Source organism: Heliangelus exortis, chromosome 21 (genome assembly GCF_036169615.1).
Source record: "Heliangelus exortis chromosome 21, bHelExo1.hap1, whole genome shotgun sequence".
Lineage (NCBI taxonomy): Eukaryota > Metazoa > Chordata > Aves > Apodiformes > Trochilidae > Heliangelus > Heliangelus exortis.
This window is the reverse complement of record NC_092442.1, coordinates 5,014,048-5,039,423: the sequence shown is the minus strand read 5'-3', so window position 1 is coordinate 5,039,423 and position 25,376 is coordinate 5,014,048. Positions and strand designations below refer to the sequence as shown.

Genomic DNA, 25,376 nt, shown 5'->3' with positions numbered 1-25,376 from the left:
CAGAGGTAGTGCTCATTTTGGAAATGTCAGTAAAACCCATGATGAAGAGCAAGGCTGATGGATTTTGTTCAGGTTTTGCCAGTCATAGCAGTTCGGGGGATGTCAGAACAATGTCATTTTGCATGGACAGACTGGTTGTGCTCAGCTCCAGTGTGTCTACAGCAAACTGTGGGGTGTAGCTGGACTTGGTAGCTGGAGGTGGAGGTGTCTGTGAGCTGAGGGTTGGTTTGCTCCATTGACAGCACGAGATGAACTTATGGTTTTGATTGCAAGGAAATAAAGTACTCTTATGGGAAAAGGAAACTAAGTGGATGCAGTAAGAGTAAAGATTCCTCTGGAGCCAAGGAGAAGCAGAAGGAGCCATATTAGAGGGGAATTTGTCTCAATTCCAGGAGATTCTGCCAGCAGCCCAGTTCTTAGAAATGATTGAGGCTGTGAGTATGGTATGTGCTACAGTAATCTTGTGGGCTCTCATTTAGTTTCTACAGAAAAACAAAGCAAGTTTGATGTTAGTTGGTTGTCATCCCAACTTAAGAGCTGTTCTGGTTGTTGGGACATTCTTTCATCCATTGGCAGAGCACTGCAGTCCCTAGGGATCTCTACCTTTAAGTAGCAATGTGTTTACAGTGTGAGCTGAGATGTATTTTGTTAGAGGGAAGTTTGTTAGAGGGAAGTTTGCTCCACTCTGCATGTGACCATGGGACTGCTCCCTTTCCAAGGGACTCTTGGGCTACAAATCAGGGCTGCCTGTTTCAAAGGAGATGATGTGCACTTCCTGGAAAAAAAAAATCACACTTCAAAGTGTCTAAGAAAAGAAAACTAAACCTGAATTTGCTCTTAAATTCTGCAGCTCTTAAAGCTTTGTTAGTTGTAGGCTCTGACAGGCTTGCTGCAAACAGTGCCTGATGCTGTAGGTTCTATGGAGTAGGACTTAGGAGAGATTTACCCCAAGAGCCCCTTAAGCCACTTTATAAAACAGCCAGTGAAAGTTGTTGAGAATCTGGTAAGGATTAAATTGCAGACTCTGAGACACCTAATTGGCAAAGACTTAGAGGTGGGCTCCCACTAGGAGCAATGTCAATCCATGTTGAGCCAGGGCCATGGGCAGACTCCATGAACTGAAAGTCTCTCACAGGTCACAGGCTTCAAATCTCTTCTTGAGCAGGAAGAGAGGTCAGGGCAGAACATTTTCAAACTGCCTTTTGGTTGCCTCCATAGTGGCAAAGCACCTTTGAAGCTGTGCTAAAGAGGGAGAGGTATCATTAAAAAATATGATACCAATCATATAATTTTATATGATTTTCTATGTTGATGTGAATTTCAGGGGCCTAGAGGGCCAGTTTGCAAAGACACAGAGCAAATGCTGGTTTATAGGGTCTCCCCTCCTGGCTGTTCACTGTGCCAGCACTTTTTGCTCACTTTTTGCTCCTGGAGACTGTTGTTGCAAGATGCCAGTGCTAGGAGTCGGGAGGGCAAGAAGTCACCAAGAGTTTTAGTCTCTGCTTGTCCCAAGTTCAGTTCTCAGAGTCCTGTTGCCATTAAACTGATTCCCATGTGTTACTCAAATGCCATTTCATTCCTCCTCCTGCCCAGCCTTCAAGTGCTCTGAAAGTGAAGGAGACTGTTAACTCAAATTGAAACACCCACCCACGTTGCTGCTGTTTGTGCCCTATGATGATTGTCTTGATCCTGAGTGCTCCGTGGATGTTCTGACGGTGGCTGCCTAGGCAGTGTCATGAGCAGTCTGCTCCTCACATTAATCACCAGCTGTGTAATGAGGCTTCATATGTGCTCAGCTAATCACCAGATTGCTGTCCTTATTTCAGGCTCTCTGGTGCTGCAGTTGGTTGCTCCTCTGATGTCCTGTCTCACTCTGCTACTTGGGAAGAGACCTTCCTGAACATTTTGCCTCTAACTCCAGTTCTGCTCCCTGGGGTTTGCCAGTGTCCAGTCTGTGTTATCACACAGTGCCTGTGGCTGGGAATTTGGGATTAATTAATGTGAAAGCTGCATTGGCAACAGATGAATTTCTATTTATAGCTGGATCTTCACATGTTGCTAGTGACCTCACCCCAAAAATACTGACTCTGGTGCTGGTGTAAGCTGCTTTTTGCTGCTGCTCTTGAAACATGATTGACAGCAGAGTTTTCTCCTGATTTCTCCACTTTCCATCACTCCCTGTCAGAACTCTCCCAGCCCTAACTGCCACAGCTTGGGCAAGTCCAAGAGGGCTCATTTGGTGGCCTCTTTCACCTGCTAGTCAGGAAGAGGTTGATATTGCACTTGTCAACCTGTAGGGCTTTTTTCTGGACACGCATACTGAGTTGGTAGCCGTCATCCTTTTGGTTTCCCCCTCTGGCCTTCTTCTCCTATGCATGTCTCCTTCCTCAGCTCCTGCTTGGTTTAATTGTCTTGTTTGTTCTGTTCTCTCCAGCAATCTGCAGAGCGTTGTGTCAGCACCCTCTTGGACCTCATCCAGACCAAGGTCAACTACGTGGTCCAGGAGGCCATCGTGGTCATCAGGGACATCTTCCGCAAGTACCCCAACAAGTGGGTGCAAAAGTAGTGAAGCCCTTTTTTTTGGAAGCCCTTGTCTGCTGGCATTGGAAGAGAGCAAAGGGAAATTCACTCTGTAGTTTATCAGGGCTCTGAAAAGCAGAAAATCCATTCTGATTCTAGTTCCTAGTGTGGGAGGGTTCAGATGTTGGCTCTAGATCAGGGAGCAACCTGACACATTTGAACTGGAAGCTTCTCCTCCCCTGCCTAACCATGCTGGTGCTGAGTGGAAGTCTTAACCAAAAGGTAGTAATACTTACCAAAATTAAGTATTTTGGTAGTAACCAATACTTCCTTGGAGGGAATTCCAGAAGGAAAACTTGACCAGGTTTACAGCATTAGACCTCTGGTTTTGCTCATCTCCTCTGGAACACTTATATACAAGGCCAAGGTTCATGGCTCTCATGGTCTAAGACAGCAGATTGTGCTGAACAAAATGCTGCTGGCATTTTCCATCTGGTGTTCTCTCTGGCTTGGGTAGTACTGAGCTTCTTTTGAGCTTTTTCTGCAATAAGATTTTGTCTGTTCTGCTACAGAACAGTAGCAATGTTTTTCAGCAGGGACTTCATGATCACCTAAAAAGTGATGTGGGACATCTGAAGGCCTCTCTGGCAATTTCTGCTGTCAGTTCCAAGACAGATTGCCTGCTTACAACAGGGATACCCACGCATGGGAAGAGGGGAAGCTAAATAATTACTGTGGGGTATTGTCTGTTTTACAGCAAAGCCTTTGGGAGAGTGTAATATCCAGTTTAGAGTTACCAGGCTGAAGGTACCAGCAAAGCTGCAGAATCTGATACAGACTCATGGTTTGAAGTGTTCAATCAAATGTTCCCTTTAGCAAAGCAGAGAGGGAGGCAGCTTTGCTTGAATTCCAGATTTGGGTGGTCTGACTGATTTAAAGAAACTGCAAATCTCTTGAGGACTTTGTGAGAGCTTAGTCCTCAGCTTGGAAAAAGAAAAAGCCTAGGAATATCTTCTGTAGTTGAGTGAAAATGCTGCTTGTTAATCATGTAGAAATCCAAGACATTGTAATTCAGTGTGGGATTCTCTGCAGAATGATGTGGACTGAGATGGAGTAACACAAGTTGAATTCACTCCAGTAATCCACCTGTATTCCTACAAATCAGGTATGAAAGCATCATTGCCACTCTGTGTGAGAACCTGGATTCCCTGGATGAGCCAGATGCCAGAGCTGCCATGATCTGGATAGTGGGTGAATATGCAGAGAGAATTGACAATGCAGATGAGCTGCTGGAGAGTTTTTTGGAGGGCTTCCATGATGAAAGTACTCAGGTAAAATTGTGCTGTGCATCTTATCTGTAGTGTTTCATGCAGTGTGTGTATGGGAGGGAGGTAAATATTACTGTGGTCAGAAAATATCCCCCAGTGAAAACTTTAATTTTGAGTTCAAATAAAACACCGGGACTTGAGTTTTTTGTCTGTAAAGGATGTTGAGACTTGGGAGATGTTGCTCTAAAGAAGATGAATTTTCTACCTGTACTGTGTTCCCCTCTTAGGTGCAGCTCACCCTCCTGACTGCTATTGTGAAACTGTTCTTAAAAAAGCCTTCTGAGACCCAGGAGCTGGTTCAGCAGGTCCTCAGCCTGGCCACACAGGTAAGCCAAGAGGCCCAGTGAACCAGAACCCTCCACGCACTGTGCTGGTCTCCCATCTGCCAGGCCAGTCAGCTCTGCAGTGAATAGGATTCAAGTGTGTTCCCCTCCCTCCCAAAGAGGAGGGATTTGACTTCATTTAAGAGCTGCTCTGTGCCTGTTACCAAGCCATCTGGCATCTTCTCTCTTCTATTTAGCTCTTGCTTTGTTCTGATTCCTTCCCCAGGCCCCCACCAAATGGAAAGTCAGGGACAGGGTGGACTTAGGAAGAAACCAAGATGCTTTCTCTTTGAAGGTGGAGTTAAAACATCTGGAAGGGCCTGGCAAGAACTTTGTTCTGTGAACAGCAAAGCTGAAGCAGTGCTATGAAAAAGAACAAACTGCAGTCTGGGTTTTTTTTTTCCTTTGTGCTTGGATGCCGTCAAACAATGTGGCAGCTTTGCTGGAGGCTGTAACAGTGGGTTAAGATCCTGGATTCATTATGCATGAGGTGCTGAGCTATGAGCTCAGATCACTGCAGGCAGGGCTGGGCTGGAACTGGCAGTGCTGTAGTTCTGAAGGACAGAAGTTGAGATGTCCTGGTGGCACGAGTGGGTCAGACCTCAGCCCATCCTCCCACACTCCCTGGCTGCATTGACTGCAGCAGCTGTGGGATGGTGAAGTCCAAAAAGAACAGCTCCTCACCAAACCTGCTGTGTCAAGTGATGAAAATAGTCCCCCAGCTGTTCTGAATGGGCTGCAGTTGTTTCTGTGTAGAAAACCTGGAGTCAATCCTCAGCCAGCCTTTTTGGTCCTCCTTGCTGCAAGAAATCATGGCTGGGGACTTCTTAAGCACCAATAACTTTTATTCATCACTTTGTGGGTGGTGCATTGGTCAGTGGCAAGAAACCTATGTCCTGTTTTCTTGCTTCAAAACCTGCTATCAGGCAGGCTCTCAGCTCTTTATTGAGAGGTGGGCCAAGGGCATTCTCTACCATTTTTCTAAGCCAACAGAGGAAAGGTACCAAGTGTTAAAACCCACTGTGCTGAGTCACAAAACACTTAATGGCACCCTAGGAATATAATGGGCGTCTGTTTTTTCTCTGTTTGCCACAAATGTTGATTCAATCTGGCTCCTTGTATTTTATGTGAATAATAAGTCAGTGTAGGATAACTGGCTGTATAGCACTGCAAAGCCTTCTGCTTCAGGGTCTGATTTGTAGGTAGAGATAACTGGTTTTCACTTGAGTGGGAGAGTAATTACACATGTGTTTCTTTGCCCAGCTTAGGTACTACTGCACTTTAAGTGACTCTTAGGCTATGTCTGCAGGTGTGAGTGTAGCAGGAGCCAGCTGAATCCAGCCAACTCTGGTAAAAATAGCAGTGAAGCAGCTGGGGACAGGAGGGACACAGAGGGGTAGCAATGACCAAGGTCCCTGGCAAGCCCACAACATGCCCTGGAGAGCAGAGAACTGGGAGAAACCTGGAAAGGGAAGATCTGAGCCTCTTGTTCCAGTAGATTTGCTGAAGTTTCAAACCTGTTCATTGGGCTGTAGAAAGAAACAGTCTTGAATGTGTATGTGGCTCAAGTAGAGAGGAGCATGGGGTCTTTCATGGCTGCCTGATCTTCAGCTGCCTGCTGCAGGCAGGATGTGGACATGCTTCTAGAAATTAAGGGCAGAGGGTGTAAAGAGTCCACAGCTCCCATCAAACTGAGAAACAGAGGAATCTGCCAGTTGATCACAGTGTTGTATCTAGGTCCTTAGGAGCAAAATGAGCATGCTAAGCTCAGTCTCATTACAAATAGAAGGTTGAAGGTGTCTTGAGACAGAGGGCAGAGGCAGGTTAGAGCAGGTCAGGAGTATGAATGAGATCACAGAAGAGGAAAGATCTTGCCAGGAGGAAGTCTAATGAGGTGTACAATATGTTGCCAGAATTTTGCAGGGGGGAAAAAAAACCCTCAGCAGCATTTACCCTTGTATACTGTTGACATCTCTTATTTCAATGAACAGTTTAAACATGTTGCACTGCAATATAAAAGCACATCATCTCCCTATCCCTAGAACATTAGCTGCAAACTATCACCACTCAGTTTGCTGGGCAGAGCTGTTAAAAAAGGAAAGAAATAATTAGCACTTCATGCAGAGGCAGAAGTATCTGCAGTAAAACAAGGGTATTATTGACAGCTGGAGAACTGAAGTATTCTAACTGTATCATTAGCATCTTTCCATACTTCATTAGATAACTAAAAGGCAGGGTAGGTAAAATCCCTTTTTGTATGGGAAAAAAAAAAAAAAAGCTCTGTAGCTCTGCGGGGTCTTTCTGTCCAGCAAAGCCCTTGGGGAAGTCATATATTTCCAGGGATTTTGGATCATTCTGTTACAATATGCAGTGTTGCATATCTGGTCTTACTCTGTGACAGAACATGTCACATTTTTGGCTCCTGTTCTTCTGTCTTCACCCCCTTGGAGTCCTCCTGTTTGGTGACAGGAGAGTTTGGAACACAGTTGATTGCTCTGTGGGTTGGGGCAATTCTGGGATGAAAATCCTGGGCTTTTTGCTCCTTGACCAGCTAAGCAGGAAGCTCACACAAATACTTTGGCTCTCACTTTTAATTCTGGGATGTTCATCACAGCAAGCAGTTTGTAGCATCATTCCGAAATGGGTGATTGTGCTGCTGTGTGGTTGGGTTTGGGTTTTTTTGTTGTTTTTTTCTTTTTTTAATCCAGCAGAATCACCACTAGGAAAACAGATGATGGGTTTTAGTCCACTCCAAGGCTGTGACTGCTGTTTTGCTTTCTCTCAGGATTCTGACAACCCAGATCTTCGGGACCGTGGCTACATCTACTGGCGCCTTCTCTCCACGGATCCAGTGACTGCCAAAGAAGTGGTCCTCTCAGAAAAGCCACTTATTTCTGAAGAGACTGATCTGATTGAGCCAACTCTGCTGGATGAGCTCATCTGCCACATTGGGTCTCTGGCTTCTGTGTACCACAAACCCCCCAATGCCTTTGTGGAGGGGAGCCATGGGATCCATCGTAAACACCTCCCGATTCACCATGGAAGGTAAGCAGAGACAAGTCTGGGGATAATAGGCAGGGTTGGGTTGGTTTTTTTTCTAGAAAGAGGCAAAAAATGCAACACTTTAGTGTTTGGGGTTTTTTTTATCAACTGTGGAGGAGATTACAGGTCATGCAAGGGGTTGTTTCATCCTGGGTGTTTAGTTTCCGAGTTCCTGGCTCAGAAGACAGAGAAAGTATCAAAGTTCTTGTGTAAGGAGAAGCTGCAGCTTGTTTTGAAAGATACTGTGAGTTCTCCTGACACAAGAATTTGAATAAAAATAACAGGCTCTGGGTAATTGGTGCAAGGGCATACTTGCAGGGCTGTGGAAGTAAAACCAAGGTTCTTACAGAGGAATCCTTCTACTTGATTTTTTTTTTTTAAGAGCTTTTGCTTCAGCAGCAGCACAGCTTTATAAGCCTCACTTGTATAGAATAATACAAATTATCTGGAACTGGCAAGTAAGGAGATCCTTTGCTCTCAGAATATGAAATAGTGAAGGACTGGTAAAACTTCCTTTCTCATTTGGTGCCTATAAAGTAGGGGGAGTGTAAAAGCCATCTAACCCTGTCACTTAGAAGATGGTTCGACTGATAGGGTTCCCTCTGACCTTTGGGGCAGATGGGGAATGAGATGTTTTGGCTCAGTCTTGGGAGCTTTAATGCTTCCCTATGATTCCAGTCCTGGAAGTGGGTTAGATCTGCAGGAGCAGGCAGTACAGGGCAGTCCTGGGCTGTGGCAGTGTTGCTGCTGAGCCTCTTCCCATGGTTCCCCAGTCAGGTAAGCAGTGCCATTTGCACTAAGGGGACTAATTACAGATGTAAGTGTGCTTCACAGCAGGGAACAGAGAATCCAGACCTGCCTCCCAGTATTACTTAAGTGACATTGGATTGCTATTTTTTGCTGTTGCACTGATAAATCAGTGTGTGATGCTGCACCTTCTCTGTTTTCTGACACCACTTCTCTGCTATTCTTAGCAACTAAAGCTATTTTTATAATGCCTAGCATTGGGAAGCAGAGTTGTTTTCTCTCTGCCTGGCAGATGAAGCCTGGATGTGTTGACCCAGGACCAGCAAGCACAAATCTACCTGTAGGACAAGAAAAGCAGTGCCTGCATTCCTTAGCTACCCCTTCTAGTCAAAGATGTGCCCCAAACCTTGGGGTTGGGGTGGCTTTGGTCTTCTGTGTCTCCAGCCTTCCTGTACACTTTTGTTTCAGGTCTCCTCATGAAGAGGCTCCTTTATGGTGTTTTTCTGCTTTCCTGTTAGCAAGAGTAAACCTTGCAAGCTGATGCCAAGGCTTCCTTGTGCCATATCACAGCATTCCAAATTGCCATTTTCAGCCTTGAGGATTATAGGGAGCAGCTCTGCAGGAATATGATTGCAAGGAGCCTGAATTTGTGCATCCAGTATCATTTTACTGATTACTAAAAATGGGTTTGCCTCTTTCTGGTGCTGAATGTGCATGAGAAGATAGATAAAAATGTGCACATTTAAGGCAAGTTAAGGGTGTCCAGTGCAAACCTCCTCACCTGGCTATTTGGAGTCAACTTCATGACTTCTGCACTTTGGTAACTACATTCTCTTGGCTGACCCACCTGCCAGACAGTCAGGTTTTCTTCAGATTGCACTGAGATAGAGGTGGAAGCTCAGTGAACCTGGCTAAGCAAGCTAAGATAGTGTTGCCTTGAGTAGGTAGCTGGGTAGAAGTAGGTAGTTGAGTGGTGCTTTTCTGGGTGTAAACCTAGGAGTTGTTAGTGCTGGTTGGCAGAAGACACTACATTGCATTTTGACTCATTCCATTTTCAGTCAAAGCAGGGTAGGGCAGGTTCCTTTCAGCTCTCAGCTGGGGAGACCCATTGAACAGCTCACAGATGGTGAAATGTTCCTGCCTCTTCAGTGAGCCCAAGTGTCAGAGTTGCAGATGCATCCTAAAGGTGGGGAGGAATCTTACTCCTTGGCTGTGTTTCCTCATGTGGTGGCTCCCACCACCCCTGCTCAGCTATAATGCAGCTGGGAAATTTTGGGAGCTGTTGACAGGGCTCCTGGGAGAGGAGATTCTGGCAGTAGTCCCCATTCCCACACAGGTGGCTGCAGGAAAATTTGGATTCTTTTTTAGGCTGTGCATCCCTTGTGACACCAACATCTGGGAACTATTGGAGGCTGAACTCGGAGGAGGGTCACATCAACTCCCATGGGCAAACCCAGCTGCTGGCCACTGCCCAAGAATATATGGGAGAAAGCTTATATCAGGTCTTTTTCTCCCTTTATTGACCTACATATTTTTTATTATTTTTTTTTTTCTTTCAAAGACAATTCAAAGTTGTTTTCATACAACTCTTTCAAGAGGCCCATTCAATACAGGAAATAGAAGGCTCAGCTTTGTCCTTCCCTAATTTTTTGTTGGGCTTCAGGGGCAACTGTAGTTACACAAGACCTTGAAGGATTGCTTTATCTCCATCATAAGGATGAGTAAGTGTTGAAGAGGTGTAGTGTTAAAGGGATTGTGTGCTGGGAAGGAACCAAGTGTGTGCACTTGTGATGTGCCTCTGCTCATACAGTCTGTTCTTCCCCATCCTCAGGTTGGGGGTGGGAGTGGATCACAGTAACCACTTGCTCTTCAAAAATGTTTTTGTTAGCTGTTCAGCATGCTCAGTCTCCTCACTGAAGGCAGAAGCAGAAAGGACAAATAATATCAGTACTATTGGGGTCTAAAGCTTTCAATGCAAAGATGCTTTCAACCCTTTCTGATGCTGCCTGGTAACTAATTCATTCTGCAGTCCTTCTGCTGCATCTTTTCCTCTTGGCACTGAAGTTGGGAGCACCTTGCACTCTGTCTCTAAAGCTTTCCTTCAGTAACTGAATAAGGAGAAGGAAGAGGGTCGTGGGTGCTCAAAATCAGGAGCTGCAGTCCTCAGAAAAGATCCCCAGTGTTAAACACCTTGTCAGGGCCCTAATTCCTGTGGCATCTGTGTGCAGTTTCTTCCATCTGCAGTAATGTGAGCTGGAGATAATTTTGTCAGTTACTGCTGGCAACACAAAATAGATTTTTAGTTACCTAAAATATTGGTGTCTCTGGATTTAAAGAATAAATACATTGTAATGAGATCTCCAGGAGCTACAATCAATCTTGCTTTTTTTTTTTTTTTTTTCTTCCCCTTCTTGTAAAATTCAGTGGCAATCTAAAAGGTAGCCAGACTGTATATGATGAGAAATTTTGGAAGCTGTATAATGAACATTTCTAGAGTAGCAATTAGCATGCCTGCTAACTCTGAAAAGGAAATTTTTGGTAGAAGGGAGGCATCAATTTTGGATTGAGGTCTTTAATTGGCAAAGAGTTGTGGAGCTTGGTGCTGGTCAGTAGAAAGTGATTGATCCAGATCTGTGGGGAATGGTTGAGTTTACCACTGGTCAGAGCAAAGGCTCCAGGGTTATAGGAGTGTTAGGTCTCTGAGGAAATCAGGATTTTTTTCATGTTTTCCAGGCCTGGTGAGCTGCACATAATCACCACAGGTTTCTTCTGAGCTGGGAAATAATTAATGGCAGTGCTGTGTAGAGCATGTAGTACTTAGGGCTTCCTATTTTTGGGAGGGGGTGGATTTTGTCCCTAAAGATTCCCTTTTCTGAGCTGCAAACAATGCACAATACAGGTTATGTCCCCATCTTTCTGCTCAAAGGATGTGTTGAAGAACTACTTGCCATAACCTGCTCCCTTGGATGTGACAGAACCAGCTGCTAGGACAAGCTTTTACCTGGCTTCTGGGAATCTGAAGCTGGAGACTGAAGATCACTGATGTTTCTCTCTTGCTTCTGTCCCTCTCCCCCATAGCATTGATGCAGGTGACAGTCCCGTGGGCACAACAGCCACCACAAACCTGGAGCAGACACAGGTCATCCCCTTGCAGGGTGACCTTCTGGGTGACCTTCTCAGCCTGGATCTGGGGCCACCAGTGAATGTTCCCCAGGTGACCACCATGCAGATGGGTGCTGTGGACCTTCTGGGAGGAGGGCTGGACAGCTTGGTAAGCAACATCCTCTTTAGCTTCAGCTGATGCAAAGTAATTGGAGCTGTGCTTATCTCTGCACATCACTGATCATTTCTGCTTGCAATGCTTGGATCCCTGAGCTCCCAGTGCTGAGTCCTAAAACTCCAAGAGGGTTTAACCAGTGCTATTGTTCCAACTTCCAGCAGGTTTTTGCTGCTCTAAACAAACGATGCTGCAGGCTGTAGAATCCCCATGATCAGCAGATAAATTTGTTCAATGCTTTCTCTGTTTATAGAAGAAAACCAAAAAATTGTTTTAAGCATTTAAAAGTGTCCCACTGCTTTGTAACTCATGTTGGCTCCCTTTCAAGAGACTGTTTGTTCCACCAGGTTCCTTACCCTATTGAATTTCAGTGCAAAACTCTCAGGGCTTAAGGTTGTAGCCCTGTGCCATCCCATTTGTTTATTCAGAGTGTGTCATGGTTTAATATCAGTGACATTTTAATTGCAGTTAGGTCAAGTCCTCCTCATGCTGTAGCTGCTCGGGAGGAGGTATTTCCACTACTAACAGGGTCAGGCTCCACAATATGAGTAATCACACATTGCATCTACTCTGGGGTGTGAGCTGTGCATGAGCTGCAGGGAGAGAACCACTTAGCAAGGAGACCACAGCAGTGGAGAGGAACTGGGTTTTGTGGTCTTAAACTGGTGACAGCCAGGCAAAGAGAAGTGCTGAATCTGGTTGTTGGCCTGGGAGATTGTTCTCATAGAATGGAGCACAGCACACAGACCCCCTCACAGCCTGGTGACTGACCCACAGGGGGTAAGAAGCAGTCTGGGTGTATTTGCCCCATGATACTTGAGGAAGACTTACCCCAGTGAAGGCAGCTGGGTGTTCTTCAGCCCTGCACTGGAATTGTCTTGCTTTGGTTTGAGATTTGGTTCATAGTGAGCTGGGCTGGGTTATCTGTGTGTTGGTTTAGGTGCTCTTTCAGTTCTGAGTCAAGCTCTGAATAACAGAGGTAGGAGGCAGCTGGAGGAACCCAAGTGCAACAAATCCTTAATTGTCAAAGATATATATATTTTTTTTTAAGCTACTGTCTTACTAAAGGCAGACATTAATCACATTTCCATCTCCAGTGCTTCGTGAGCTAATGAACTGGAAACACATCTAATGGCATTGATGTTCATGGAGGTCAGATGTGCTTTAGTCTCTGTGCCATCTGAACAGCAGTTTGCTTATTTATCAAGCTTTATTTTTGCTTATTTAACCCCAGCTTTTCCACTGGGGAGACAGGGGATCAGGGAAACAGTTTCAGCTGGAGTTGCTGGGAGCCCAGAGCAGTGATTTTTGCAGCCTTTCCTTGTGTTGCTGGACCTGCCCCTGAGAAACTGGGATTTTGAATCATGTTAAGACATTGGAGAAAATGGTGTTGTCCATGGGGGCTCCAAATGGTTAGGAGTTAAATCCCTCTGGCTATAGTGTCTTCCAGGCCACTTCTAGTAACCTTTTGTTTCTCATTTGTGTCAAAGAGAAATAAACAGACACAGCAGGCCTAGAACTTGGTTTGGGGAAAAGATTTCTTTTAACAGATGGCTTTAATGAGCTTAATTTAGTGACCTGCTTTGGCAGCAGAGCTGTTTAATTGACATGATACTGGGCTTTTACTTAATACTTTTCTCAAGCCTTAAGTAAATTAATGGGGTCATGGAGTGTGATCTAAGTGTCTGGACAGAGAGTAGCTGTGCCTCAGGCTACCACCACCATCTCAGTTGAGTTACTCAGTGGGGAAAAACAAAAAAAAAATCTGAGTGGTGTTTCTTTTTTTCTTTACCTTGGAGTGCTCTCTGTTTGAGTACTCTTGCATCAAATGTCCTGTCTTCTGATCCCTGCATGTATAAGTGAAGCTTTTCCTGGTAAATCTGTATTTCTGTTTTTTTCCTCCCCTAATAAGCCTAATTAGTGTGTGAGTGAATGTGATTCTCTCTGTTTATTGTTCTGGGGATGTGTTTAACAAGTAGCAAGCTGAGTTAACTCTAACCTGGTATTAGCTAAATTGCTTGGCAGTGTCTCTTGGCTGTGTGGTGTTTGGATCTTAGATTAATATTAAGCCACCATTGATGCAGTGCAAAAACCAGTCTGAAACTGCCTGGTTTCTCTATGTGGTGAGGAGGTGAGATGTGTCCCAAAGTGCCTCCTTGATGAAGAAGGACTGAGCTCTTTTCACCAGGGATGAAAAATAGCCAGGAGCCAGGGATGGTGGTCACTTGAGCTGCTCATGCAGGCAGTTATTTTATTGAAATAAGATCTTCTTCCTCTGTCCTTATCAAGGTTGTGCCTATCAGTGTATCCGTAAGCATCCTGGCTGTTGGTATCACAATTCCTTCCTCCTCCTCTTCCAGATACCTTTTCCACAGACTTTCTTTGTTATATTGCTGCCTGACTTGTTCTGCTTTCAGCTTTCCCTCTCCATTAGTCCTGCAGTTCGTTTTGTTTTTTTAAAATGCATTTTCTTTCCCTGCTTTGTCAGGAAGACTGAGGCTTCCATACCCTTGCATGAAGGATGGAATGGTGTGAGAAATGCCTCTCTCATCCTCAAAACAGAGTTTATTTTGGGCCCTTGTGTTACAAGAGAGGGACTCTCTCTTTGGTTGTGAACATCAAGGCAGCTGCCTTCTGGGTGTATGCAGGTTTGTTCTTTCTTTTCCCACCCCTCCTGCTGACTTAACAGTCCAAGTAAGAGAAGAGCAACCAAGCATGGTTAGGGTTGGCTCTAAGGAAAGATTGTATTTTCCCACTAGGGCTTTATCTAATGTAATTTTTTGAAGGTTTCCAGTGTTGGAGTTTGTACAACCTCTGCTGTTGATCCTTGTTTTCTTCTCAGCACTTGCTGATCTCTTTTGGATCTCAGGTGACCTGAGAGGAGGCAGGGGAACAGGAGATACTCACATGTGGCATGTTCTCTGCATCATGCCACTGCTGTCCTCTCTCAGCCTGAGCAGAGATGTAAGTTGTTCTGTTGTCAGAGCAGAGCAACCCCAAGACCCACTTCTGTTTTTCAAGTGCCTTTTTGGTATCTAAAAATGCCTAAATAAGCCTCTCTCCTCCAGTGGAAAAAAATGGTTTGGGATGTGCTTGAGTTTGGTGTGACTGTGTCAGTACTGAGTGTCTCAAAGGCAGCTGAAGGTTTGGAAGAGGCTGCCCCTAGGACCTCAGCCACTTTGTCACATTGATTCAGTGTCATGCCTTGATCCCCTCAGATAATAATTGCTGCAGCTCTTGTGTATTTGATAATGCCTTTTTTTTCTTTTTTTTTTTTTTTTTGGAGGGAGTGTCTGTCCTCAGAGGGGAGCTCTTGCAGGGTAAGTCCCAACAGGAGTAACCTAGGAAGATCAAGAGAATCATTAACTTCCATGGCAAATGTCATTCTACATTTACACTTCTTAAAACCTTGGGCTTCTTAACTTCAGGCATTTCAATAGAGTCTGCATGGTGTAAAACTGGATAAAGACCAGATTTAACATTGTTTATTTTAATTTTTATCAGCTTTGCCAGATATTTATCACCAGGGCCAGTGAGACTCCAGCTGCTTGATAGGTTAATTCCTTAAGTGAATAACTCTTATTTTATCTCCAGAGTGAGTCCTGTAATTGGTATGAAATGTAACATGGATACTGTGCATGCACAGGTGCCAAGCATGTGCTAGCAATTAAAAAAGGAAAAAAAAAAGGAGAAAAAGGGCCTTTAGTACAAGAATTAGATAGTTTTTGCTTATAATCAGACTGACTGTACAGCTCAGAGGGCTGTTCTTTAGTGAACACAGCCAGCACTGCATCTGCTCTGGAATGTTGCCCCTGTTTGCCACCCTGGGCAGATCTTCTTGGCTTTGCTTTCTTTTCTGTAGAATGGTGACCAAGCCCAGTGTTACAAAGCTGTTGGAGATGTCCAGCTTCAGAATGTTAAAGCAATGATAGCAGGCACTGATGCAGAAGCAAAACTGGCTTGGCCAGCAGGTTGTGGATGCAGAGTTGTGTGTGCTGAGGGCTGGAGTTTGATGCTTTGTGCCCTTGAAGCCAGCTCTGAGTGGCTAAACTTCCTGTGGATTACAGGCAGCCCTCCAGCTCCTGTTGTGGCAGTGCTTTGTAGGATGTCCATCCATGCTGGAATGAGCCAGGGTCAATTTGCCTTTAAACCTTTTTTGTGTGTCTGTTTACTCTGCAAATCCTTTGGGAGGGAGAGCTCTGTGTTGCAGGGGAGCTGGTGTGGTTAAGAGGAGCAGGAACTCTGCCCAGCAGCCAAGGAGGCTGCTTTCATCCCAGGGGCAGAGCAAGTAAATCCATAGGAATGGACAGGTTTGGGTTGGCTGCTGTGCCTGGATTTTATTTAATACTGTTCAGCTACAAGAATATTCTTGATTCAGGGATGGCAGCTGCTCAGACTGATTGATGGTCTGAATTGTGAATCTGTTTGATAAACACCAGATAGCCAGGTTTGTCTGGAATACCTGGGCTGGGCTAGGTGAAGCTGTACTCATCTGTGTAATCAAGCTGGATATATGGAGCTGGGTCTGACCCCAGGGATCTCTTCTGCATGGTTAAGGACTGTGTCCCACCACTGTCCTCACCCTGCAGTGTGATGGAGAGCTGGAAGCTGAGCTCACCCTCTCCTGCAGGTTGTCTTGGGCAAGAAGTGCCAGCCTGGTAATGGCTGCTTCATTTACATTTTTCTGTGAGAGAGGCTGTGCCAGGTCAGCCCCAGCATCCTCCTGAGGGTGCTCCTCCAGCCTCTGACAAGGAGCTGAGCATCTCCATCCATCTCAGCTGCTCAGGTTTGATGAACTACAAAGGACATCCATTAGGATTTCTGACAGAGGCCATGTGTCTATTGCTGGAGCAGTGCTGATATGGAAAAGGAGCTCCTCTGGTGGGTTGCTCACATCTAATTTAAGGCTGTTGTTGCTGTAGCAGTTATAGGGCTGCTAGAGCTTTCCAGAGCTGCTTTTTTACACTTTAGAAATAAAAATGCTCAGCACTTGCTTGCTGACAGCAATCATTCAGCATGGCAAAGCATTAGCAGTAAGTGCTACTGAAACTGGTGGCCATGGTATTGGCAGCATGATCTGCCCTCCACCACCTTTATTTGGTACACATGTGCTTGGTTTGGATTTTAGCTCTTCTCTTCTGCAAGCCTGGCTTGGCAGCATGAGAGCAGACACATCAAATCAGCAGCAAATGAGGGGCTGAAAATCCCTGTGTGAGACCCAGCAGAGTCTGCCCCAAGATACCTGGAGGAGGTCAGAAGATGCAGACCTTGTATGATGTGTCCTGCAGTTCACATGTCTCTACCAGGATGAGCTCTGCTGGCATCTCTGCTCTCAGCATTTCAGCAGCCCCACTGCCTGATTCTTGGTCAGTAAGTGCCTTGTGTTCCTTGCTGCTGTGTTGCTGAGCACATGCTCAGTAACCAAATTCTTTGGTTTGGGGTGTGAGGGAGGGAGGAGGCAGCAACTGTCTCTTGTTAGTGGGTAAATTATAGCTCCATGGAATGGAGCTGCTCTGAAAGCCATGCCTATGGACACAAGGCAAAGGAGTGGGAGGCTGAGCAGTGGTTGTTGCAGCTTCTATCCCTGGCTCCACCCTCCCTTTTAATTTTTGGAGCTCCAAAGCCCTCACGTCATTTTGCAGAAGTGATTGTAACCCCTCTGGATCACATGAACACTTGGGCAGAGTCACTTCATTACAAGCTGCTGTTAAGATGCAAATAAACCCTCCTAATGCAGTAACTTGGGCACTGCTGCACTTCATAAGTCAGTGTAACTGCTTGCACAGAGCTGAAATCACAGGGCAAATGCTCTTCAACTGCAGAGCAACTGCAATGCCACCCGAGCCAAGTGACACAAAGTAAAGACGCCAATGCAGGTTGGGAAGAGGTGCTGGTGCTGTTTCTGTAGGTACAGGGGAAAGCTCAGCCTCTCCTTTAAAATTATGTGGCTGCTTGGGATTGGAGGGAATAAAGAGAAGTCCTGTTTGAAGAACTTTGTGTGTTTGGTGGCTAAAGGTTCCCCGTTCATCCTCTCTTCAGCTCCTGAAGCTCTTCATCCTGGGCAGAGGCTTTGTCCTCTTCAGCAAGTGGCAAACCTGCCAACTGGGGGCTCAGGATCAGGACTTCACAGCCTGAAGTTCCCCTTGCTCATCCTGAGCCCACATAGCAGCCTTTGTCCTTCCCACCTTCATAGTGAGTGTTTCAGCCAGGGTAAGGCTGGGGGCTGTATTAACCTGCTCTTCTCCATGGGGCTGCTGCCAGTTCCCAGGCCAGGCAGGTTCACCCAGTCCTTCCAACAGGATTGTCTTCCTGCCCTTCAGATGAATGGAGAGGGTTAACTGGAGCTGCCAGCCCTGGGGAGTTGGTTCTGCAGTGCCTCATGTCTGACTAATAATCTGCTGCTTTCCTTCTGCACTCTGCCTGTCACTCCAGATGGGAGAGGACACTCCGTGGGTAATTGGTTCCTGTTCCCTCTGTCTTCCTCGTTCCCTTTTCCTCTCACACGTCATTGTAACCATCCCTTCCATCAATTTGGAATCTGGAATCAAGTTAGGGCTTGGGCATCTTGCAGAAGGACTGGGTAAGCCAGGCCTGTAGTTTCTGAATGGGGAAAGGGTTGGTGCTATGGGAAGGTGGCAGGCAAGAAAAACTGAGAAGGGGACTTCTGTGCCCCTGGTGTGGAACCAGTTGGGTCTTTATGAACTCTTCCCCCTTTAATTTCCACTGAAGTAGATAGGTTGTCACTTTTTTCACTGTACAGGTGGAGCCAGCTCTGCCTGCAGGGACCTGGTGGAGCTGCCAGCTCCTTGAAGCTTGCTCTGCAGCTTTAGGGTATATCTGCAGCACCTGGTCCCATGGGAGCTGAGTCAGGCTGCTGGCTGCAGACCCTTCCAGTGGGGTCTCCAGGGTCTCAGGAGGAGCAGGTCAGAGCTTCTTGGCATTGGAAAGAGCTACAGAGCTTTTCTACCCCAAAGCAGAGATGCTGGGTGCAATCTAGAAATGTAAGGAAGCTCCTGGTAACTTCTCTGAGCCAATGAGGTTTTTTTCCTTTGCCTTGTAGGGGGCTGAGAGATGGAGTCTTGACTCAAGACAAGCAATAAATCCAAATTCTACTTTTCCCTCAAGGCCTGACAGCTAGGGAAAATGGAAGACTTATGGATAGCTTGAGGAACCCCAATATGTCACTCCTTCCCTCCCTCACAGCAAGTGCATGCAGATAACAGTGTATGGGTTTCTGCAAGGTTGGATTCCTCACCTGCAGCCTCTTGTGATGAGTGTAGTAGGAAATGGTAGAATAGTTAACATCTGGCTTGATTATGCAGAATTATTCAGTCATTTCCATAATACCCTTTGTAAAATGCTTACTGCTTGACAAACCAGTCTTTCTGCTGCCTCAGACAACAGTATGAGAAATCCTCCATGCATACAGAAATATATGAAATGAACTGGATTCTTCACCTATTTTTCTTTTCCTCTGGACTTCGCTGTCTGTCAGCATAAAGTGTGAAGTTCATCTGCATGCAAGAGTATGAATAGGGATGAGGTGTAATAGTGGGATTTATTACTCCTCAGTGAGCCTCAGTAACAAGATATAAATGATCTGATATATTAATCTAAAACATGCCTTGGCTTCAAGAGCAGTCTGGAGATAGAACTCTGCTCTGCCAGGCTGTTTTAGTGGAGGAGACTTGACAGTGTAATAAGTCCTATTTTATAAGCTCAATATTAATTGGATTTGCACCCTCTGGCTGGCTTCCTTTGGTCTGACTGATCCTTCTTTTGACTTTGAGACTGCTCACTCATATCTCTTAAATAAGCCAAGGAAACCTGGACCTGCAGCCTGCACTGCTGTGGGTTGCTGTGTAAAGAGGTGGCTGTTGCAGAAGATGAGGGATGTCCTGTGAATTTCTCTTGTGACCTCAAGGAGGGATAGAATGATTCTCACACAGGAGAAAAAGCTCTTAAGGCTTTTTAACGAAAGGCAAATAGTGTGAGTTGTACTTCTCTAACACTTCCTTACAGTATCTAATACTGCATCAGATGGCTTCTGCAGGGACTAGGGGAGGGTGAGATGCCAGAGGATAGAGAGGGAGAGCAGAATGGTGCAGGGATTTGTCTCATTTTACAGTTTTTTCTGGAGGCTAGTAAGTCACTGCCTTGCAACTTTGCTCTTCTCAAGACATTTTATCCTTTTCATCTGTGCTCTGAGGGAAAGAAGTATGAAGCTTTATGACATCTCTTGACCAATGTAAAATACATTTGCCATGAGGTCTCCCAGGAAACAGCCTAGTGGGGCAGAGAACAAAATTGAATTTCCAAATTTTCTGTGCAGAGGGAAAAGGTTGGAGCCACCTTGGCTCAAAGCACAGGCAGTCCTGGAAGCTTCGGATTTAACTATAGAGTGCATTTATTTTATTTAATTTTTTTCAGTGTCTCAGTGTATATTTGAATGACATCCAGAGCCTTTTTTGACCCAGTGTGTCAAGTACTTTTTTAAAGCAAACAGTCTACCCAAACCTTAATCAAGTGAAAGAGCAAAGCCATCTATGAAGTGAGCTGTGTTGGGCTGGTCCTGCCAGTCCAGCCTTTTCCCCAGGGGGATGGCTCCTACCTTGCCCCTGCACTTGCTTCATCCCTTGTGCATGTTGTCAGGGCATCATCCTCGTCTGGATGTAATGAAAAAAAAAAACCTGCACTATGCAAAAAACTACCCTGGTGTTCTGAACAAAAGCTTAGGACACATACAAGCCTGGAGACATCTCTGTAATGAATAAGTGCTATGGATCCATGCTTGTTTCCTCCTGATTATCAGTCATCTGTCAAGTGCTTTATAAATGTTCAAAGGAGTGAGGTTGTCCTTGCAAACAGCACTTGTAGCCAGCTTTGGAGTCTGTCCTGATCACTGAATTCTCTCAAGTGTGTAGAATGGTGTGGATGTTTAAAAAAAAATGGGCTTAAATCAAAGAGAATGTGGTCTGGATGCTTTGTAAAGGGAGGATTTAGGGTTTATGGAGGGTTCTGCTGGTGGTACCCAGTGGCTCTTTCAGTCGCTTCAAACTGTAGCTGGGTAGCTTGGCAGGAAGTATCCTAGTGAACCCATTAGGTCTCATTACTACTTGAGTGGTCCTTTAGATCATGAAGCTGGTTTTTTTTTTCCAGTCTGGAGGAGGGGAGCATCTTCAAAGAGAAGCCAAATCCCACCTCTGAGCTGGTGAAACAGCCCCACATCTCCCCTTCTCTTTCTTCCTTGTAACCGCAAGGAGCCGCATGTCAGAGGAACGTAGCCAAGATGCATTGTGTTTGCCCGCAGTTAGTAGCTGTTCCCTAGAAAACTGAAGCTTTCAGGAAGTGAGCTTCCTGTCAGCTTTATTTTTATTCCATTTCACACTTACCCCACTGGGTTTTGTGGAGCTGCTCAGGACTGCTGGCAGCCACTTGAAGGGAAAGCACTGATGCATGAAACGCGAAGAGCTGAGCCGAGTTTGTGGCGCGGGTGACAGGGGGATGAGTTTCTGTTCTTATTCACCTGCAAAACACCTGTCTGCAGAAGGCGTTGGGGGGTGGGGTAGGTTTTCCAACTAGCTCTGCTCACACAACAGCAAAAATAAAAAGCCCCTTTGTTCCTTGTGCTTTCCCATCGTTGCATTTCTGTCTGTCCTGTACGCAGCAAGCGAGAGGTGCTCGTGGCAGTGCGGTCCCCTGAGCTCTGCTCTGGCCATCTGACACTTGGCTGAAATGAACTCTGTCTCTCTCTCCTCTCTCTCCTTCTCTCTTTCAGCTTGGCAGTGACCTTGGCGGGGGCATTGGAGGGAGCCCGGCAGTAAGTGCCATTCCATTTTTTACCCCACTTTTAAAAAGCTGCTCAAAGCTCAAGGTTTTTAATTACAACCTCCCCTGTTACCTGCTGGAAGATGCTTTAGAATGGGCAACTGCAGCTGAATCACACAGGTTCCCACCTATGGTGCTTTGAGTCCAAATGACACCTGGGCTTTCCTGAGAGCAGCAAGGACCAGAGCTGTTGACTCTTACCTGCTTAGCTCTTCTTTCTGAGCTTTTAGCATTAACACTGGCAGTACCCCAGTCCTCGTGCAACTGCTTTGGCATCTGAAAGGCTAAGGATGCTTACTTCTCTACTCACAAAGCCTGTTCTGTTGTAACCCTAACCCAGTGTCACCACAGGCTTGTCTGAACTCGGTGCTTTTCTCCTTCCAAATGCCACATAAGATTTTTCCTGGACAATCAGGATCCAGTGCTCTGAGCTTTTGTACGATATGTGGTCAGTGCTGAACTCTGCCTGCCACCAGACTTCTCTGTGCCTGTGTTTTGTGAGGCTCCTAGTGCTTAGAGCACTTGCCCAGGGCATGGGAGACTTTCAGGCAGCTTTTAAAGCATCCCTTGCTTAAATGCATACCAGCTTCTTCCAGAATAGCATGGGGAAAGGATGCAAGATGATTTGGAGATGTGGTGGGCAGCTGGGAGGGTACTTCCTACCCACAACCAAAAGCAGTCTCCTGGAGAAAGTTCTAGTCCCCCCTCCCAGGACTGGGGAGCCAGTAATACAGCAAGGAATGCATACTCAGTTCTGAAGCTGAGGGCTTGTCAGAGACCCTTGTTATCACTGCAGTCATTCTCTCTCCTTCTTTCCCTGTGAATCTGGCATTCCTTTCCACCTTCAGCATGAGGGCAGAGGAGGGCTGGTGGTGCAGTATCCCTGTATCCCCCAGGCAGTTCCCATCAGGACATGGGAGGTCACTTACTCTGTAGACACCTACAAAGCCAGGTCACTGCCTTCTTGGGCCAACAGAAACCCCCCAGGCAGTGTTCTGGGAGGCCACCAGTCCTCCCTCTCCAAAGGGTTGAAACACCACATGGCAGGTGAGCCAGTCACCAGTATTTCCTGTCTCCTGCCTTGGTCATCCTGCCTGTTTCTGGGCTGATCCTGTTCTCAAGCATGGAATTCTTCCTGCTCACAGCCAGGGATTTGGGTGCCTAACTTGAGGGTGACTGTCCCACCTGGAGCCAGGCACCTAAAGGTTAATGTCCCAGGTTTGGTGCCCTCATTTGAAGTCCTGAGAGGGAAGTACTGCCCTTCTTGCAGAAAGGTTGTCCCCTGGCAGGCAGAGGCAACTAGTTCTGCTTCATATAGCAAACTTTTTGGACTGTGGTGCCAAGAATGCAGAGATCTGGCTTTGGATGAGAGTCTGCAATACGGACATGACTCCCTTGCTATCTCTGGATATGCAAAATCTTGCAGATTCCTCAAGACTGTTGTAGTTGGGGGAAGATTTGAAGCTTTTTTTTATTTTTTATTTTTTTTTTATTCCCCCTCTGGGTTTATACAGGGTAGATCCACAAAGCATATTGTCTTTATGAAAAGAAAGATTCCTCTACGGTGGGAATAGATAACTGGTGCTATAAAAACTGATGTGAAAGCTATTGCCTGGTTGAGGTGACAGCCAAGTGTAAGGATTAGTTGCCAAGAGCTTTGGAATTCAATGCATTATTTAGCACTATTGATAATTCAGCAGGGAAGCTGCAAACGGCTTTACAATATTTAGGATATTGCCCAAATTCATGCTTTATTTAATAAGTGGCTTTCTTGATATGTGATGTTCACTGGCTCCTGTTCTTTCTCACCCCTCCAGGTGGGGCAGACCTACATTCCCTCTGCTGTGCCAGCCACCTTTGCCCCTTCACCCACCCCAGCAGTGGTGAGCGGTGGACTCAACGATCTCTTTGAGCTCTCTTCCAGTATAGGGATGGCTCCTGGAGGATATGTGGCTCCCAAGTCTGTACGTAAGGAAAAAACATCCTCAGGCTGTTGCCTTCCTTACAACAAGTCTGAGATTGCTCACTTCTCCTCTTTATTGCTGGTCTCCCATTAGGGATGCCCTGGGATTTTGACAGACAGAGTAATAATGTGTTGGGGACCATGTTAGTTGTTAGTTACAGACTTTGTGGGTTTTGGGAGTTCCCTCATTGTGCCTGTAACAGTATTGATTCCAAAGAATGGTTTATATAAGGTAATGAGAATTTTGCTTTCCTGGAGACCTACTTCTTAGCAAGTTTCCCCAGGAAACTGGATGCATGATATACAATTTGCTCCAACTTTGATGGAAGATTTTGTTTGGAGGAATCCAGTGTAACAGTGAAGATAAAATCATCTGAAGGGGCTGAGCGTGCTGCAGTGTAATGCAGACAAATGCTCCACTAGTGATGGAGGTGGCAGATGCACTGACTGAAGCATGCTTGGTCTGAAGGGTTTGTGAGATGCAGAATATGGTTCTGTGCAGTCAGGGTTGGCATTTCATGCCTGAAAGGGAATAAACAAACATTAGCACTCTTCTTAGTCAATGGATAAATAAACCAAGGTCATCCTATGAAACCTGGGTGCTGCAGAGCAGCTTTTGGTCCTTAGCTGCTTGTGGATTTTCCCCAGAAATATGATTTGGGAATTCAGAATCCAGACAGCTAATAGTATATCAGCCCTGTGATTTTATTTGGTTCAAACTTTAGTATTGTCCTGCCTCTAATAGCCCAACACATCCTTGGAGAAGCCTGTCCACCAGCAGAGTTGGTAAGTCTCACATTAGTGTGGCAGACACAAGATTTCACTGTTTCCTGTGCACACTGATGTTAGAGTTTATTTGAATTCTTAAGTGAGTGCTGTTAACAAATTTGGATTAGGAGCAGCAAGCTTCTTATTGGTGAGCTTGATCCTTCCAGCACCCCATGTCATATCTTGCCTGTAGTTTTCTTTAGCATTTGTGGGCTTAGTGTGCCAATGTAGCTGGATTCCCCAACCCAGCAGGACTTGCCTGTTGTTTGGAAAACTGTGCTTGGTTGTTATTTTCAGGCCAGGCTGAATTCCTGCTGAATAACATCTCTTGTGTTCAAGGTTTGGTTGCCTGCAGTGAAGGCTAAAGGATTGGAGATCTCTGGCACCTTCAGTCACAGGCAGGGGCACATCTACATGGAGATGAACTTTACCAATAAGGCTTTGCAGCACATGACTGATTTTGCCATTCAGTTCAATAAGAACAGGTAAGAAATCAATGCAGCTCATCCACTATGGTAAAAAAATTGCATGCTCCTATGTCTACACTGCTTTTATGTGAGGTACCTGGCAACAGCTGGGTGATACAGCCTGAACTCTACATCACACCAGAGCTGTGTGAAGGGCTGAAAACACAGACTGATAAATCTGTGAGGAAACAGGCAGCAGACAGTCCTGTTGTTCTCCAAGCTCTGAAACAACATCTGCCCCATTTAATCTCTGCAGAGTTTTGAAGCAGCTTCATGAGTTGTTAAGCAGGTTAGTGGTTTCATAGCCAGTAAATGCCCTGAGGAAAGCCAGAGTGTAAACAGGCAAGCATTTGAGCTGCACAGGTATCAATCTGTAATGCCTCTACCTCCTGACTTAGTTGCTGTGCTGCCCCCCAGACTGTCTGGAGGTACAGGTCTCATTAATAAAGCTATTTGTCAATGAGGAAATTGCAGGTAAGTGTCTATAGCACATGTTTTCCCTGTAACTGGCAGTAGAAGAACTTTGTCAGAAAAAGCAGCCACCTGAATGTTTAGAGCATACAGATCATTCTCAAAGCCCCATCTCAGCCAAAAGACATAACATGGCAGCACAAATACCCTGGTGGGTCAGAGAGTTTAATGTGTCGTTTGCTGTGTGGTAATTTAAGCAAGAACCAAGACTGTAAAGAGTATCTTGTGACCAGAATGTCCCTCATATTTCTTAATATTTCTTCACTGGAAAAGAGTTCTCTATACTGAAGATCCACTGAAACCATTTCTTTAAATATCACTGTTAGCCTTGCAAATTTGGGATTTCCAGGGACAAATAGTATTTACTTGCAAAAGAGATTATGCTAAGTAAGTCTTAGTAAATGTTCTCCCTGGACTGCAGTATTTTCTGGAGAGTTTTGCTAAGCTGCTATATGCAAATGTTTCATGCAAACTGGACTGAAAAAAAAAAGTGGTTTTGCTATTTTTCCTCATATATCAAGCAATGTTCTAGCCACACCTACATGGTACTTCTCAAGGGTGTAAGGAGTTTAAATACTGTACAGGAAAACAGCAGTTTCTCATTTGCAGCATGTCAGCATGCACTCCATCTACAATCTACTA

The 25,376-nt window shown here is 45.6% G+C and overlaps 1 protein-coding gene across 2 annotated transcripts in view; it reads left to right on the top strand.

The window, feature by feature from the left end:
* The window catches only part of AP2B1 (adaptor related protein complex 2 subunit beta 1), a 74,810-nt gene that overhangs the window by 28,017 nt on the left and 21,417 nt on the right, over positions 1 to 25,376 (top strand). Inside the window, exons 10-17 of one of the 2 annotated variants that reach the window (XM_071765445.1) lie at positions 2,435 to 2,550; positions 3,686 to 3,851; positions 4,076 to 4,174; positions 6,957 to 7,216; positions 11,039 to 11,231; positions 21,016 to 21,057; positions 22,883 to 23,029; positions 24,136 to 24,281. In XM_071765445.1, the coding sequence (XP_071621546.1) occupies positions 2,435 to 2,550; positions 3,686 to 3,851; positions 4,076 to 4,174; positions 6,957 to 7,216; positions 11,039 to 11,231; positions 21,016 to 21,057; positions 22,883 to 23,029; positions 24,136 to 24,281 (1,169 nt within the window). The remainder of the gene's footprint in view (positions 1 to 2,434; positions 2,551 to 3,685; positions 3,852 to 4,075; positions 4,175 to 6,956; positions 7,217 to 11,038; positions 11,232 to 21,015; positions 21,058 to 22,882; positions 23,030 to 24,135; positions 24,282 to 25,376) is intronic. The other variant, XM_071765446.1, reaches the window with a different exon arrangement.